The sequence below is a fragment of the Cyanistes caeruleus genome, chromosome 18, assembly GCF_971803275.1.
Source record: "Cyanistes caeruleus chromosome 18, bCyaCae1.hap1.1, whole genome shotgun sequence".
NCBI classification, from domain to species: Eukaryota; Metazoa; Chordata; class Aves; order Passeriformes; family Paridae; genus Cyanistes; species Cyanistes caeruleus.
The window spans coordinates 12,030,418-12,047,921 of record NC_141718.1 but is presented as its reverse complement, the minus strand read 5'-3'; the positions used below and the strand labels follow the sequence as shown (position 1 = coordinate 12,047,921).

Sequence of the window (17,504 nt, the reverse complement as noted above, 5' to 3'; positions counted from 1 at the left end):
GAAGGGACCTTAAAGCTCATCCCATTCCACCCCCTGCCATGGACAGGGACACCTTCCACTCTCTCAGTTTATCCCAGTTTGCTCCAAGCCCCCTCCAACCTGGCCTTGGACACTTCCAGCATTCCCCATATTCCCATAAAGCATTCCCAGGACCTGGAGAAATCCATGCTGTGGTGCCACAAGGAGGGTCTCACCTACATTTCCAGAGCTAAAAATGCTTTTCCTTTCCCAGGGATGACTCCAAGTGCATCTCCCACACTTCAGGCGTGTCCCTGTAAATAATCCCCGGGAGGATCCTCCCGTGGCAGGGTGGAATGGCTGGGAATTTGGGTCCTGAGCCCTCACAGCTTTGCCATGGGATGTCAGCAGCAGCGCTGAGGTGTTGAGCTGTCTGTCAGAACGGGGTTCTGCTGTGATTCCAAACACATTTATCACCAAAAATATTTGGCACGTGCTCTGCCATGGGAGCTGTGACACTGCCCCTGTTCCCTGCTCAAGGTCAGCCAACACTTCCACCCCGGAGCCAAACCTGGAGCTGATCCCACACCTAACTGTGGGAAAACAACAGAAAATCAGGTTTGCTGGCAGATCTTAGCCCCCCTTAAATATTCAAACCCAGGTTAAAAGCAGAATATGTTCAGCAATATTTCCTGGTCGGTGCCTTTTCCCTGGATGGTGCTTAGGCTGTATCTTACTAAATTGCCTATTTTGTGGTTTTTTAGACCCAGTTTTAACTTTAAACTTTAAATTCCTTCAATTCTCCTGGGATTTCCAGGCAGGAGCTGACAGGTGAGCACAGCCTGAACCTTCAGCTACCTCAGAGCCACGGCCTGAGCTGGGGGTGCCTGAGGCAGCCCAGAGCCTCTCCCTTCTTAATTCCTACTTCTGATCCATGTTTTCCACCTTTCAGACACGTATTTTTCCCGCTGAGCAAACACTTGAAGCATCACAGTTTAGCCTTGTATTTTTCCCCCTTTTTGTGCTCAGGGCTTTTGCCTTCCAGATGTTCCCAGCGGGAAGAGCGGCTCCGTTCAGCCCCTTTCCCTGCGTGGGGTCATGGCTCCGTGTGGGTTTCGAGGATCAGGCTGAGATCCTTGTTTTCTGCAGCTGGTGCCTGTTGGGAACAGGTTGGAAACCTCCAGCTCTGTGGTGGTGAGAGGCAGAGGGACTTTGTATCCACCCCAAATCCCTGGAGGAATTATCAGAGCTCCAAAGGGAGCACCAAAGGGAATTCCTGGAGAAGTCCAGCTCTGCCACAATGCCCAACCACATGGCCCATTCCCAGCCTTCCCATCTTTCCCCACCAATCTCCAGCAGATGTTCCACACGACTTGGAACTGGTGGGTGTTGGGAAGAGAAGGAAAATCCCAGCACCTTGGTTTGGGTGGGCTTGGAGCTGCACCGTCCGGAAATCCTTGGATTTGCTGGGCAGTCACAGCAGTTGCTGGATTTTGTCCTTTGAGTCCTGGAATGTGACGGGAGAGCTGCTCAGCTCCTTGGGCCAGTGGGTGCAAGGTTATCCCAGGACCCTCGGGAGGGGAAGGATGATTTCTCCCCGGAGCGGTGCCGGCAGAGGGAGCTGGCTTTTCACACAGCCCAGCAAATTAAGGCATTACTTGGCCCTGAGTGTTTCCTCACGGATCATCCCAGGGGCCGAGGTGCCAGGGCTGGAATTTGCAGTGGGATCTGCACAGAGCGAGGTGAGGGATTTGGGTTTGCCTGGAAAAATTCCTTCTGTAAGGGCGGGGCCGTGTTTGATGATTCCATGGACATGAGCTCCCCACTGGATGTGGGAGCAGGTGGGAGCAAGGTCTTGATGTTGCTCTGGAATTCCTCCACCCTCAAACAACGGGAAGCGGCTGCGGAGCGTTCCCGTGGCACCGGGGCTCATCCATGGGTGCTCAGGGCCCTGCACTGCACCTGGGCAGGGAAACACTGGAATGGTTTTCCTTGCTCCACCCTGGCACTTCCTGGGGGTGACAGTGACATTTGAAAGCCGATTTTTAAACCTCATCATTATTTCATGTGCTGGGAGCTGGAGACCCCTAATTAATCCCGGTGCCTGGAATGGTCCTGGCATCCAGCCCCAAATCCTTTCCTTCCTCCAGCATCCCTTGGCAGAGGCTCTGTAGGATTTGCTCCCCACGGGGTGCAGTGAAACCCCCACATCTTGCTGGGTTGGGGTGGTTTTCCATTTGTTTTCCCACTTTTTCCAGATGGTGGAATTTGGATTGGGCTTCTGGCTCCACATCAGCCGCCAGCTTAAAAATAAATTCTCGCACAGCCTGCGTGGTTAATGATGATAGATGAAAAGATGAGACTCAGAATGGATGGATCCCCATGGAATTCCAGTTAATAAATTCCCCTTTTCCGGTGACAGACAACCAATATTCCCTCTTAAGCAACAGTTTGCCGGCCTGTTGTGCATTGATCCTTCAGCAGCATCCTGCAGATCAAGTTTTCCCTGAGTCTGCTTAGGAGAGTGAAAAGTGGGACAGCATCAAAATCCCTGCTGAAGTTGGGATAAATGTGTTTTATCCCCCTCCCCATTCCCAGAATTATCCCGCGGAGCTGAACATCCGCCACACGGAGCTGCCAGCAGTCTGCTTGATTTGCCGACGCTAAACAGGAGAGTTTGGATTTCCCACCCATGGCCTTTTTGTGCCTCATTAGCACTAATTTTAATTAACTACCGAGCAGTTTTTCCTGGGGGAAAGGAATTAAGGCAGGACTCCTGCGAGGCGCCCGTTTCCAGGCGGATGGGGCCGTCGGAAGCGCCGATGGCTCCGCCGGGGCGATGGGGAGCGGTGACTTATTACCCTCCTCTCCCAGCCCCCCAAAAAAAGGGAGGCAAAAACATCATCACCATCAATTTCCCAGAGGAGGATTCCAGAGCAGCGGCTGCCGGGTGGGTTTGGCGCTAATTTTTCCTGCGGAATCGATTAATCAGGAAGATGAGTGGGCGCCGTGGCAGCTGGGACACCCGCTCCATAATCCCATCTCCCTCCAGGAGCCCATCCCAAACCACGGGACCCCTCCAGACGCTTTCCCTTCTGTCAGGGCCCTTTGGGGACGTGGTCCAGCTGGGATGTGCCGCGGTGGCTCACGGATGCTCGCGGCATCCCATGGGAATGCCACCACTCCGGCGTTATCCCGTCCATTTGTGCCGCTTTTGTGACCTGGGGGTGTTTTCCTCTCTCTGTTCCATCCCAGGGAATGGGATACCTGCATGCCAAGGGGATCCTCCACAAGGACCTCAAGTCCAAGAATGTCTTCTATGACAATGGGAAGGTGGTGATCACCGACTTCGGGCTCTTCAGCATCTCCGGAGTTCTCCAAGCGGGCAGGTAGGAGGACATGGACCCATGGAACCATGAGTTCCTCCCCATGCCCAAATGTGGGGAAAGATCCCAAAAAATCCCTCTCCAAGTGCATTTTTGTGTCACCAGCCTCAGCAGACAGGAGTTCCAGAGGCCTTTGAGGGTTGTGGGGCTGCTCTGTTTGAAGGGAGTTGGTTTTGACCCGTAGCAATGCCACATGTGAGCCTCTGGAATTTTGGTTCAGAGAGGCAGATTGTGCCTCTTGGACCAACCTTTTCCCATGGGATGCATCATTTCCATGGCCAAACCACCCTGCAGTCACCCAGGAGATGCTCCTGTGGCAGCAGGGCTGGTTCATTCCTTGGCTTTTCCCTTTCCATCGTTATAATTCCCTGGCATCTGCTTCATCTCCTGCCTGGACTGAGTGATGCCATCCCTGTCCCCACTCCGGTGACATTTTGGGAATTACAGACATCTGGCCATGGTGTCTGTGCTGGGCACGGAGCAAGGCACGGAAAATGAGAGCCAAGCTTGGGACTTTCACAACGTTGTGACATTTTGGGGTCTTGGGGGGTTTAAATCTGAAGGTTTTGGTAAATGTTCCTTATTAAATTTCTTTTCCTGCCACACTGGGAGGTTTCCCAGCTGTAAGAATGGCAGGGAAAAGAGTTCCAGCAGCTGTGGAGAGGAGGAAAAGCAAAGTTGGGGTGGAAAAAGGAAACAGAAGGGGGGAAGAAAGAACAGAGTTGATATTCTCCATTTTTTTTTAAGCGGGGAATAAGAACATTGCTGACTTTTCCCACATTTCCCACTAAATCCTTTGTTTTGGGAGCAGCACAGGCCAGGCTTGGGCAGTTTTCTCCTGGTCCTCCCATCTCCATGGCAAAGATGCTCAGGAGATAAAAAGCCTCTTGGAAATGATGGATTTTTTTTCCCAATTTCCCAGTGATGAATTCAAAGGATTAGAGGAAATGGCAGCAGCCACCTCTCTCCATCCCACACCTCGCACTCCTGGCTTTTCCACTCTGCCTGGATAAATATCAATGGATTTTAGCACAAACTTGGCCAAAAACTTTGGAAGGCCAGGAAATGAGGATCTCCCGCTGTGGCAAAGCGGGCTTTGCCTCTGGTTCGCCAGCTGGGCGGGGGATTTGGGATTCAGGGCCTGCCAGGAGGAAGGGACAGCTCATTCCAGCAGGGAACACGAGGATTTGGGCAAAACTGCCCAAGTTTTGCCAGGAATCTTGGCTGTGAAGGTCAGGGATGCTCCAGAGATGGAATGAGGAGTGGGGGGAATGGGATTTCCTCTGCCCAGGACTGGGAGGCCCCTTGTGGGGCTGGAATCCAGGAGATGACTCAGGAGAGGAAGAGTGGCCAGGAAAGCAAGGCTGGATAGAAATGAGCAGGGTTTTGCCGCAAATATGGAGAAAATGAGAAAATTTGTGCCCTGGGCTACTGGAGGAGAGTTCTCTGCTGGAGGAGAGCTGAGAGAAGAGTGGGGATCCACAGCCCACCATGAATTTTGGAACAGGAAGTGTCTGCAGGTTTCATCTCCCCTTTTCAGGGTGGGTTTTTGGCTGGTTTTGGTGTCTCTCAGATGAAGACAGGAGATAAACTCCAATTTTGGGTCCTCAGAGGCTTGGAAAAACCTCTGTCGGGAGGAACTGAATTTTTAGAGGTCAGGTTAAGGATGGTGGCATTTCTTCAGCTGGTTTCACTGGGGTTAAAACACTTCCTGCAGAGATTTGCTGACGTGGGACCTCATCCTGCTGAAATCAGATTTATTCCTCCTTTATTTAAATGTTCTTGGGCTTGGTGGGGCTGCTCTGGAATTAGGAGGAGCACGAGGTGGGTCTTGAGGGGTCTGAGGAAGACTTGAGCTCTTCTGCTCCTGCTTTTGCCCTGGGGGTGTCATGGGAGATGCTCAGCTGGGTGTGGTTGTGAATTCAGGTAAATTTTGGTTATAAACCCTCCAATTGCTGTAACTGAGACACTTTGGGATCCCATTAAAGGCCAGCCCTCGTTGCTGGGAGCCCATAACCCACAGAAGCTTTGCCAGGGATGAGCTGTGCATCCCAATCCAGTCCCTGGAGCATCCTGGGGCTGCTTTTGGAATGTCACGACCCTGAGCCGCTTCCACGAGCCGAAACAAAAGCCCCAGGAGCAACCCCGGCCTTGCTGAGGGTGCTGGAGCAGATCCAAGCTGCCCAACGCATCCCGCTGCTTCCCGGGAGGGACAGGCGAGCTCCAGCCTTTTTAATTGCCCAGGTGCTTAATGGTGGTTGGTAATTAAGAGCTGGAGGGCGGAGGGAGGTGGCTGGGCAGCTGAAAGCCTCCCCTCTGTGCCGAAGTGCTTTTCCCGTGGCTCCGGAGGGTGCGAGCGTCGCTGGAGCCACTGATTGCGGTGGAGAGGAGCCAGGGGCACCCCAGAGGGGACAAGGAGCTTCCATCGGAGATTCCTGGGAGTGGCAGTGCCCTTCCCTAGGGACGGGGTCCCTCTGGTCACTGCCAGAGCTGGGTTTGGGAGTGGGGATGGATTTGCAGACGGGAGGATCCGGATTGCGCCGTTTTGGGACTATGAGCCAGCTTTGAGGTGGGACAGTCCCACTCCTGGATTGTCCATGGGATTTTGGCCCTGGGCTGACATTCAGGAGGAGAGATGACCCCACAGCCATCCCTTAGCCCTGTTCATCCCCACCTTTGGGAGAAATTCCTGGCAGGAGCCAGCGGGCTCCTCCTTCTCCAGCCCAATGTGACGTGGGACGGTTCTGTTCCCTCCTGCTGCCGGGTTTGGGCTCAGGCACACGATGGAGCTGCTTCAGGTGTCACCAGCGCTGATGATCCAGGGGTTTTGAAGCCAGCAGAGTATCCCAGGTGCCTGCTGGAGAATGCCAAGGATGGAGAAGTCACCAATGTCATCCTCAGCCACTGGCCAAAGGATTCCAACGTGTATATGCCGAGCAGGGGGTGGCTGGGGAGGTGGAGGAAGGACAGAGGATGAGGTGAAATGAGGGGTTGTTACAAAGCCAGGCTGTTCCCATGGGAAATGCCATTTTTGGGGCTGTTTTGGGGCCAAAGAGCAATTCCCAGGCTGTTACTTTAGGATGGGTTTGCTCACATGGGGCACTTTGTGGTCCCAGGTCCGACCTCCTCCTCCAACCACAGTGGGGCCGCTGGGGGAATTCATCCCCACTTTACCCCTGCATCCTCTGAGGGGTTTTGGTGCAGAGGGCACAGCAGGAGCCCCAGCAGACCCTAAATCCCCATCACCAGCCTGGAAGTGCCAAAGTTCTCCTAAAGCACCATCCTGTGCCCCAGTTCTGTCCTGCTGGCCGGCAGGGACATTTCTCAGAGCAGGGTTAAAACCTGACTTTGCAAGGATGACGTGGGGAAAACCAGGTCTAGAAACCTTGGGAGGAGGATGGGAGGCTGGGGGCTGCTCCCTGGGGATGTGCTGATGCTGTCCCCAGTGAGATCCACGGCTCTGGCTCCGTGTCCCGGCAGGAACCACCATCCTGTGCTCCGATTTTGTCCCGCTGCCTGGCAGGGACAGCCGTGCCAGCATTTCTACAGCAGGGTTAAAACCTGACTTTGCATGGATGACGTGGGGAAAGCCAGGCTCAGATCCCTGGGAAGAGGGTGTGGAGCTGGGGGCTGCTCCCGGGGGTGTGGTGGTGCTGCCCCGGGGCACCCACGGCTCCGTGTCCCGGCAGGAGGGAGAACAAGCTGCGGATCCAGAACGGCTGGCTGTGCCACCTGGCTCCCGAGATCATCCGGCAGCTCTCTCCGGACACCGAGGAGGACAAGCTGCCCTTCTCCAAGCACTCGGATGTCTTTGCACTGGGGTGAGTCCCCGGGCAGCGGGAGGGGGCAGGAGCAGGGAGCTGGCTCAGCTGGGAGCTGCTCTGGGATGAGGATGCTGTTGGCTTGCCCCAAATCCAAGGGGATGCTGCTGGATGGAATTCCCATCACTGGGCTGGATGAACCTTCCCGCTTTGAAAAAATTTAGAGTGAAACCATCCTTAAATCAACAAATCCTCCTGTTTTAGACCATGCTGGCTCTGCGTAGCGGGATTCAGAGTATCCTGAGGATGCCATCCTGGGGATGCAGGGGGCTGGGGTGGGAACACAGCTCTGGGAGTCCCTGGACAGCTCAATTCTCCCCAAATCACCAAATCCTCCTGGTCTGGACCCGAGTGGTGCAATGGGATTCAGAGTATCCTGAGGATGCCAGCCTGGCATCATCTCTCCGCTGCACCCTCCTGGGGCAGGTACCAGTGAGAAGGTGCTTGGCTGCTGGATGGAGATGGCAAAGGTTGGGGACACAGCTCTGGGGGGCCCTGGACACCCCAATTCTCTGTAAATTATCAAACCCTCCCATTTTGGGCATCAGGGTGGCTCCAGGCAATGGGATCCAGAATATCCTGGGAATGCCAGCCTGGCATCCTCTCTCCCCTGCAGCCTCCTGGGCTGGGAGCGGATGAGAAGGTGCTTAGATGATGGATGGGGACACGACTTTGGAGCCCCTGGACACCCCAGTTCCCCCCTCCAGCCACTGCAGGGGGCTGATGGTGGTGCCAGCACTATGAGGAGCTGCCAAAAGCCAAGAAAATGAGAATTTCTAAGTTCTCCCTGGCAAACCAGTTCATTCCTCCTGCCCTTTTTCTGCCCACAAACCTCCCTGAGGGCACGAGCCCAATCCCACCTCGCTAAACCCTTCCCGAGGCAGGCGCAGATTTTACCCAAAGGATTAATTTTCTCATGGATACCTCGAAGGCTGTGGGATTAGGGAGCGTGGGCCCGTTATCCATGGCAATACTCCCATCAAACCCACAGTAATTACAGCTGGAAGGGTCTGGCTCTTTTATTTTTGCCCTCCCTGAGGTACAACTTCAGCACAGAAATAAAGAGGTAATTAAAGGATCGTATCCAACTAAGTGAGAGTGGGAGGGGAGACGGAATTTTTCCTTTTTTTTTTTCTCCAGTGTGAGCTCTGCCCTTATGGAAAGCGTGAGTTTCCTGAAAAAGATGAAAAGGTTTCCCCACATTCTCCCTCTTTCTTGTTTCGGCTGCCCTCCATCGAGCCCGGGAGGCTCAGGAATGATCCAGAGGGGTTCCTTCCCTCCAGGGATTTGATGATCAGCAAGAGGAAAAGAACTTTGAAAGATGACAAAAACTCCCAGTGAGAAACTGGAATTGATGCCTTGGATGCATTAAATCCAATCTGAGGGTGCTTGGATGCTCCTCCTGGATTTGTCCTGTGCCCACAGCACCTGCCCCTCTCCCAGCCCCCCATTCCTCTGCACCCACATAATTCTCCCATTATCCAATTTTTGGGGGGGATTTCCAGCCAAACTGTGCAAAATCAGAAGAATTCCAATTCCCCAAATCATGGAGCTTCCCTAACCAGGAGGAATTTTCCATTTATCAGGCAGATTTTTCCACCCTGGAAAAACCTGATGTCATTTTAACCCTGGGCTTTGCTACTTTAAGTGGTCACGAAGGCATCCCTGGGAGGGAAAAGCAGGTCCAGGGAATTTTCCTTGGACAATGGGGCTGGCAATGTGGGAATCCGGGCTCATCCAGGTTCCGGCTGCCAGAAAATGATGATGCAAAACTTGCAGGCAGTAGCGGGGGCGGAAAACCACAGGGGTGCCCACCGGTTCCATCGGTGATGCCCATGTTTTGGGATATTCCCTTGGATTTGGGATTCCTCACGGAAAAGAGGGCTTGGCTTAGCCATGCCAGCAGGAGCAGATGGCCGGGGCTTCATGTGGCCGTCACCTGGTGAGGACACCTGGGATGGCTCATGGCACGGCTTGGATGGATTTTTGGAGCTTGGAGAGCTTTTTGGAGGAGAAAAAGGGAAAAGCTGGAGTGAAAGTGAATTCATGGGCTCATCCCTTCCCAGAATTCCGCTGCAGCGGTGGCAGCTGGATCCCCACCATCCCCTCTTCAGCTGCTCCGTAGGCAGTGCTGTTGCATCCAGCTGGGACATTCCCAGGAGGGCTCTGCCCGGGCCTCCATCAGCCTCTGTCCTCCTTCCCACGCGTTGGGATCTCCCCTGGTGGGAACCAGGGCTCGCTGCAAGTCAAACTCCTCCCTCAGGAAAATGGGAGAGGTGACACCTCTGGAACCTCTGGAGGGCTGAGCACCTCTGGTGTCACCTGGGATGAAACAGCTCCTGGATGAGGTGGTTCTGGGGCAGGGAGTGGTTTGGATTCTCCATCCCGAATCCCTGCCGGCTGCTCCGTCTCTAATTCCCAGTGTCCCCCCACAGCACCATCTGGTACGAGCTGCACGCCCGGGAATGGCCCTTCAAGACGCAGCCAGCAGAGGCAATAATCTGGCAGGTGGGAAGAGGGATGAAGCCCAACCTCAGCCAGATCGGGATGGGCAAGGAGATCTCGGTAGGTGCTGTGGGGCCCTGCGTGGGTGTGCATGGAGTGGGGTGTGGCTGCTGGGGCCCTGGGAAAAACCCTCTGGATCTGCCGGTCTCATCCAGCCGGGCTTGGTCCTGCTGCTGTGCTCAGCTTGGACGTTCCCTTCGCTCCAGCCCTTCCCAAGGATGGGGGGATGGAAATGGGATCTCATGGGATGGACACATCCCTTCCATCCCAGCCCTTCCCAAGGATGTGGGGATGGAAACAGGATCTCATGGGATGGACACATCCCTCCATCCCATCCCTTCCCAAGAATCCAGTGCTGGAGATGGGATCTCATGGGATGGACACATCCCTTCCATCCCCGCCCTTCCCAAGGATCCAGTGCTGGAGATGGGATCTCATGGGATGGACACATCCCTTCCATCCCAGCCCTTCCCAAGGATGTGGGGATGGAAACGGGATCTCATGGGATGGACACATCCCTCCATCCCAGCCCTTCCCAAGGATGTGGGGATGCAGATGGGTGCTCATGGGATGGACATCCTGCTCTTCATCCCAGCCTTTTGTGGGGATGTGGGGATGCAAATGGGATCCTCATGGGTTGGGCACATCCCTCCATCCCAATCCTTCCCAAGAATCCAGTGCTGGAGATGGGATCTCATGGGATGGACACATCCCTCCATCCCAATCCTTCCCAAGAATCCAGTGCTGGAGATGGGATCTCATGGGATGGACACATCCCTCCATCCCAATCCTTAACAAGAATCCAGTGATGGAAATGGCTCCTCATGGGGTGGATACGTCACCTCCATCCCAGCCCTTCTCAAGGATGTGAGGATGGAGATGGGATCCTCATGACATGGACACATCTCCTCTATCCCAGCCCTTCCCAAGGATGTGGGGATGGAAATGGGGTCCTTGTGGCTGCTGGGGGTGAGGGCTGTGGTGGGAGCGGGACCGGCTCAATTCCCGCTGGGAAAGCGCCTGGCCGGGTTTCCTGAGGCGCTCTCCCTCCGGCTCCAGGACATCCTCCTGTTCTGCTGGGCCTACGAGCAGGAGGAGAGACCCACCTTCACCAAGCTCATGGACATGCTGGAGAAACTGCCAAAGCGCAACCGCCGCCTTTCCCACCCAGGGCACTTCTGGAAGTCGGCAGAGTAAGTCCCCATCCCTGGCCATCCTGGATTTCATGGATGGAGGAATGCCCTGCCCAGGGACCCTTCCCAGACCCTCAGCCATCGCAGATTCCAGCCTGATCCCTTCTTCTCCCATGGCCAAACCCTGCTCCCTTCCCTTGCTTTGGCTTAGTCACATCCCTGTGCTCCAGGAAACGGCATCAGTGGGTCCCCAGTTGGGATTTCAGGATCTGCCCTGTTGGGAACAGCAGGCAAGACGTGGAGCAATCACTCAGAAACTCATTTTCCTCCCTGGAATTTGTCATATTGTGACAAATAGAACCGAAATCTCGCCCGTGCGGGGGTGGCATTCACGGGGGGGATTTTTCCAGCTCCCAGCGTGCATCCCCGGAGGCTGGAAATGAGAATGGATGGAGGGAAGGAGATGTGAGCTCAGAAAGAGACGTGAGGACATTCCGGGGGCTTCGGGAGTCGCTCTCGGTCCTTACAGAGGGTTGGAGATGCCGATTTCTCCTGCTGCTGATAACAAACTGCCTTATCTGGGAGGCCCCAGGAGTGTCTGGAATGTCCCCTGTGCCACCCCCTGTCCCTGGGAGGCCGAGCAGAGCCCGCGGCCAGGGCAGGCCCCAAATCACCCGGAGCGGGAGCCGCTCATCAGGAGGGGAGATAATCCCCAAACCCCGCTCCAAGCAGGCACCAGGCCAGCTCCGGCAGCCGGGCAAGGAATGCTGAGGGACGCTGAGCCCCGAGGCAGCTCCGGGATCGCTCCGCTGGGTTTGGGAATGTTTTCCCGATCGCTGAGCCACGCTCTGCCTGCCCTGGGCTGGGGCTGCCCCGCAGCTCCCTGTTAATTACCGGCCCAGCCTTTGGTTAATCAGGATGTTCCAGCTCAGCTCTCCACGGGAGCCGATTCCTTCCACATCGGCTCTGGCTCTTGCTCCTGTTAGGTCCTGGCTTCCCCGGGGAGTCCAGGAATCCTGGCAGGGATGAGCTGCCTGCGGTACCCCTGGATCCCTCGGGATCCTGGATGCTCAGGGATGGCAGCGGTACCCAAGGCCTGGCCCGGGAGCTTACGGCTTCCCCCGCTGCCATCCCTTGTGCCAGCAGCTCCGTGGCAAAGCTGTTCCAGGAGTTTTTTTCCCCAAGATCTTCCCTGCAAACCCCCGCGGGAGGAGGCGCCCGGTGCTGACTCTGCTCCTTGTGTCCCTTCCAGGCTGTGACGGGAGGAGTTAAGGGACGGTGCCTTCCTCCCCCAGCGGGTCTCCTCTTCCTCTCCGCTTCCCAGCCTGCGCTACGGAGGAGCAGCGGGGCCGACAGAGGCCCGGCAATGAGACTCTTCCCCCGCAGCGTTTGATCATCCCGGGAATCCTCTCGGAGCGGGCGGGACGAGCCGGAGCAGCCCCGGGAGCGCCCGGCCGCGCCGGGACCGGGACAGCAGCGGGCGGCGCTCGGTGCACAGGCGGTGGCTCTGGGGACAGTCCCCTCCCCGAGCAGGGCTGACCCACTGGACGATGACTTCGATTTATCCCCAGGGCTCCTCTGATCCCGACCCAGCGCTCACGATGATGCTCGGCTGGGGAGGGCTTGTTCTCGGTTCTCTGTGGGTTTATTTAATTCCCTTTATTTATTTCTTTGCGGTTTTGTCATGAAAAAAGGGGGAATGTCGCTGATTCATGAGTTTATCCCCGGATCCTGCGGGGCCAGGGAGCGCCACTGCCATTAGCTGCTCCCCCGTGGGGAAATGCATCTGTCCCGCTCCCCCCGAGCCCCCGCAGCCCCTTCGTGGGCAGCGCTGACCTTTCACAAGTGGCTTCTCTCCCTGCCAGCCGCGGCCACTTATGTGTCCCCCCGCGGGTCTCCCTCCCAGCGGGGCCCATCTCCACATTCCCCATCATTTCTCCGCTTTTCCCGGTGTGTTTCTCATCAGTCAGCCCTGCCCTGCTCCTGGCTTCGCTCCTCGCTCCCAAAACCCCAGCTTTGGGGATGCTCTGGGGCTGGGCACCGCGGGGCAGCTGGAATTGGGATCCAGCCTCTCTCCTACGGCTCATTCCTGCAGCTGGGAATGCAGACAGGCTCTGGTTGTACAGAGCATCTCCCAGCCCCACACGGGGCCACCTCAGCCATGCCCAGGACACAAACTCATCTCCCATCAGCCAAATCCCAGGGTTTCCCCCCCAGAAAATCTCTTTGGGAGCTGCTGTTGCCACCTGAATTCCACGTGCTGGCATTTCCCTGTCCCCCCTGCCCGGATGGGCTCTCCAGCCCCTCAGATGAGAGCAGATCCCATTCCCAGGCTCTCATGGGGCATTATCATCCCGGATAATTCAATTGTAGTCTCAGTTCGCTTTAATTTGGAGCCGTCACGAGGCTTTGCAAATTTAACCGGCCCTGGTTTGTCTGGCTGCTCCCCCCAGCTCCTCCTTGCTGGTGTTGGGAGCGCTTTAGCATAAGTAAATGAAGATCAGAAACTTAATTGCAGCTGGGATGAGATGGGATTTTAATTGTGGGGGTTTTAAAATCCCCACATGAGTGAAAATTCCAGGGTGGGCAGGAGCAGGGAGGGGTGGATCCAGCCCCCAAAAGGGATCTGGAGGAGTCTCCTGCTGGTGTTTTTGGGATCACATCCCTCTCTGGGAGGCAGCGTGTGGAGCTGGGATGAGGCTGGGATGGGCAGGCTGAGCCCTCCTTTGGGTTAATTGGGTTAACCTGGGTTAATTGCTCCCTGCTCCAGCAGCACAATTTGGGGTCCCTGAGTTAGGGCTCACCTCCTCATCCCCCCTTTCCCTTTCCCCCAGCAGATGGGCTGTGCTGTCCCTGTCCCCTCCCAGCTCTCCCTGCTGTGCCCAGGAGCAGTGAATGTTGCACTAAAACCTCGGAGCCTCTCTGAGCTTTCACCGATGCCTTCACCTCCGCTGCCCCGGGCTCTGGGGGGCACAAAATCCCCTTTCCCAGAGGTGTTGGGTGCTGGGAGGGGCACGGGGAGGTGTCCCCGACCCCCAGAGCCCGTCCAGAGGGAGCGATGCTCGCTGTCCTGCTGTGGGTTTGGTCTCTGAGCAGGCGTGAACTCCCCGGGGGAGCAGGAGAGAGGGGAGGGTGTGGGGAGGAGGTGAGCCCAGGGGTGCTGCTCATCCCCGGGGTGGCACAGGGCTGGGGCCAGCTGGATTTCTGGTGGAGGGAGGGGACAATGTCTGTCCTGGGGGCGCTGGGGGTTTGCTCCCGGTGTCCCAAGTCTCACCTTGGTGTGTCCCCCGTGGGGTCTCCCGGCTGTTGGCAGACACCCGATGGGTTTTGTGGGCCAGGATCACCTGATGGGTGCTGGGCTGGTTCCCCCGTGGTGCCAGGGCCTCACCGGGCTGCAGCCTCAGCCACAGAACCAAGGAATGGGTTGGGTGGGAAAGGACCTTAAAGCTCATCCCTGCCATGAGGGACACCTTCCACTGTCCCAGCCTGCTCCAAACCCCGTCCAGCCTGGCCTTGGACACTGCCAGGGGCAGCCCCAGCTGCTCTGGGAATTCCATCCCAGCCCCACCCTCCCAGGGAACAATTCCTCCCCAATATCCCGCTCAACTCTGCCCTCTGGCAGCTTAAAGCCATTCCCCTCGTCCTCTCTCATTCCCCCTTGGCCACACCTTTCTCCACCGAATTTTGGGCACCTGGAAGGAACCAAATATCCCTACAGCCGGCCTCTCCCTCCTCACCGCCCTCTTCATCCCCTCTCCCCTCGCCGTGGTGTCTCAGCCACAGGCACAGCACAATGGGATCGATGGAAAAAGAGCTGTCCTGACCTTCTCCCAAATGAGCTCCCAGGAGCAGCTCCTTCCATTCCAGTTTATCAGGCAGCCCCACTATTTCCATCATTCCTTCTTATTTTTAAACTCTTCGTTATTAAAAAAAAAAAACAAGCAACAAAAACCCCACCCACCACACCAACAAATCTTATTTTTGTTGTTGTTTGGGGTTTTTTTTGACCCTGCCTTTCTGAAGGATTTTTTTTTTGGCCCAGTTTAAAAATCTCCAGCGCTTCACTGGGGAGGGGACGATGCAGGAGCAGCTCTCCACAGTGGCCTCTAACAGGAGCTCCGAAGGAGGGAGAGGGTTCAGCTGGGTTTAGCTGTGAGCCAGGCTTATTCCCAGAGCTGGGCTTAGCTGAGCGCAGCCTTTGAGACGGAGGAGCCGCCCCCAGCCCCAGGACATCTCCCCACAGCCCAGTGATGCTCTCCTGGGCCAGCCCTGCAGCCCTGGGCTGCCTCATGCTCCCACCGCCCCCCCGGGCTCTCCCACCACCCCCGGGCTCTCCCACCGCCCCCCGGGCTCTCCCAGACTTTGCTGCTGCCCGAGGTTTTTCCCAGCGTTTTGATGCTGACACCACATCCGGGGCTGGGCTGTCTGGACTCTCCCAGAGACGGGAGAGGTGGCCCCAAAGCTCCGTGTCCTCCTTCAGCTGCTGAAAGGATATTCCCTGCTTTTCCTTCTTTTCCCCACAGATTCCCAAATCCTCGCTGAGCCCTGACCGGGCAGTTTCTGGGAATGACGAGCTCAGATTTCGGCCCCCATGACTTTTATCCAGTCCTTGAGTGTGGCAGGAGCTGGGATGATGCAGATTTTGGATGGATGGGAGGCAGAAATGAATGTCTTGGAGGAGCTGCTCAACCCTTTCTAGAGCCTGGAATTCTGGAATGGCTTGGGTTGGAAGGGACCTTAAACCCCACGGCAGGGACACCTCCCACTGTCCCAGGCTGCTCCAAACCCCTTCCAGCCTGGCCTTGGGCACTGCCAGGGATCCAGGGGCAGCCCCAGCTGCTCTGGGCACCCTGTGCCAGGGCCTGCCCAGGAAAAATCCCCTCCCAACACCCAGTCCAACATCTCCTTGTGCCAATTTAGGGTTCTGTGGAAGCGCTGGTGCCTGGAACTCGGCCTCCGTGGCTGTGTGAGGAGAAGGGCTCTGTGCTGGTGGTGCCACGAGCCTCTCTCTGCCCCCCAAGTGCCCTGCCTCGAGCCCTTCCTCCTTTCTTCACCCTTTATTTATTTTAAATTATTTGAATTTAATTGAATTTCTATGAATTTATTTGAATTTCTATGACTTTATTTGAATTTATCCATTTGGTTGCCAACAACTCTCAAGGGGGGGGGAAGCTTGGTCAGCTGCGAGCGTCGCCTTTAATTTCAGGTCCCTGTAAATTCCCGTGTTGCATTGCCTTGTACATAAGGTATATATGGATATATATGCATATCTCTATATGTATGTATATAGATATATACAGACCTCCATCCTGTACAGTTTCCAACTGAACTCGCTGGCCTGCTTCGTTTTCTCCGTGGTAGTTCTGCAGAATGAGCTGATTTTCAGTTCCCTTTTCCTCTCCTCCCCGCCCCCCTTTTTTTCTTTTTATAAATATATATATATAAATATATAAAAATATATATATATATATATATTTTGTTGTCGTCGTTGCAAAAAAAAAAAAAAACTCTGGAAAAAAAAAAATAAAAGCTGGTGAGAAATAAAAATACAAATCACCCCCACAAACCACTGACAAAATAAATAAAATTTAAAAAAAAAAAGGAATTTCTGAGAAAGGCACGATGGATTCTCCCCGCTGTAAATTTGTACAGGAACATTTCTAACGTTTTCTACACTTGAAGAAAGTAATTTCTAATTTCCGCTGTCTGGCTGGGTGCGAATCTCTGGGACCTGCAGACCTGGATAGCCATTTGTTCCCGTGGTTTCTCGTGCAGTGTTTGGTGAGGTGACAGTGTATGAATTATTTATGCCAATAAAAAACAAAAACAAAACAAAAACAACAACAAAAAAAACCACATTTGGAAAAACCTTGCTCTGCCCTGTGCTGCTCCGTGTGTTCTCCTTGTCATATCCCGGGATTTTGTGTCTGTGGTGGGGTCTGGATGGGTCCATCGGAGCCTTGGGAGCGCCTCTGCCTGGTCCAGCACTCCCAAATCCCTTTTTCCCTCTCTCCCACTGCTCCAGCTCCCAGCCCATCCCTCTGGGGGTTGTAATTCCCAGCCAACACTTGGGTGGGAGATGCTGCAGCAGAAATGGTGGGAACTGGGCGGGCAGCAGATGAATTTGCACCCAGCAGAGCTCAGCAGAGGGGCTGGAAAGGGTGAGCGGCAGGCTCAGCGCGGTGATGGAGCGCTGGGGGCTCCCGGCATCTGCCGCTCCCTTTGGCCGCCTCTCCCACGCTGTTTTCCCGGGATGCCACCATCGATCTGCCAAGCAGTCCCTCTGGAAAAGCGCTGGCTGCTGGGGGCAGCCAGGAGATGGAGAGGAAAATCCTGGGAAGTTCACAGGGTTTCCCCCCTCTCCTTCCCTCCTCGCCGCTGCCCGAGCACTTGAAAGGTAAAATAATGATGGCTGGCCATTAATAAATCATGAACGCTCCACACTCCTCCTGTCGAGGGCTTTTCATCTCCCAAAGCCTGCGGGAGCTGGAACCAATTAAAGCAGGCTGAGCTGGAGCGGGGATGGAGCCATCCAGGGGGACCTCGTGGGAAGGGGCTGCTCTGGTGGGTGCTGCAGAAATGGGGATTTGGGGGTAAAGAGCCACCACGGGATGTCCCCCCCGCCTCCCTCGCTGCCCTCACCCTGCTGGCACCATCTCACACATGGGGGGTCTTGGGAAAGCTGGGGGGCTGCCCCAGTC

At 55.6% G+C, this 17,504-nt stretch overlaps 1 protein-coding gene across 4 annotated transcripts in view; it reads left to right on the top strand.

Moving 5' to 3' along the window:
* The window catches only part of KSR2 (kinase suppressor of ras 2), an 81,100-nt gene extending 64,424 nt beyond the window's left edge, over window positions 1-16,676 (top strand). For 2 of the 4 annotated variants that reach the window (XM_086856554.1, XM_086856552.1), the window contains 5 exons: window positions 3,214-3,347; window positions 7,034-7,165; window positions 9,601-9,730; window positions 10,730-10,863; window positions 12,056-16,676. In XM_086856554.1, the coding sequence (XP_086712680.1) occupies window positions 3,214-3,347; window positions 7,034-7,165; window positions 9,601-9,730; window positions 10,730-10,863; window positions 12,056-12,062 (537 nt within the window). In that variant the 3' untranslated portion in view covers window positions 12,063-16,676. Of the gene's footprint in view, window positions 1-3,213; window positions 3,348-7,033; window positions 7,166-9,600; window positions 9,731-10,729; window positions 10,868-12,055 lie in introns of those variants that run through there. The other 2 variants (XM_086856555.1, XM_086856553.1) reach the window with 1 other exon arrangement.
* Window positions 16,677-17,504: the final 828 nt, after the last annotated feature.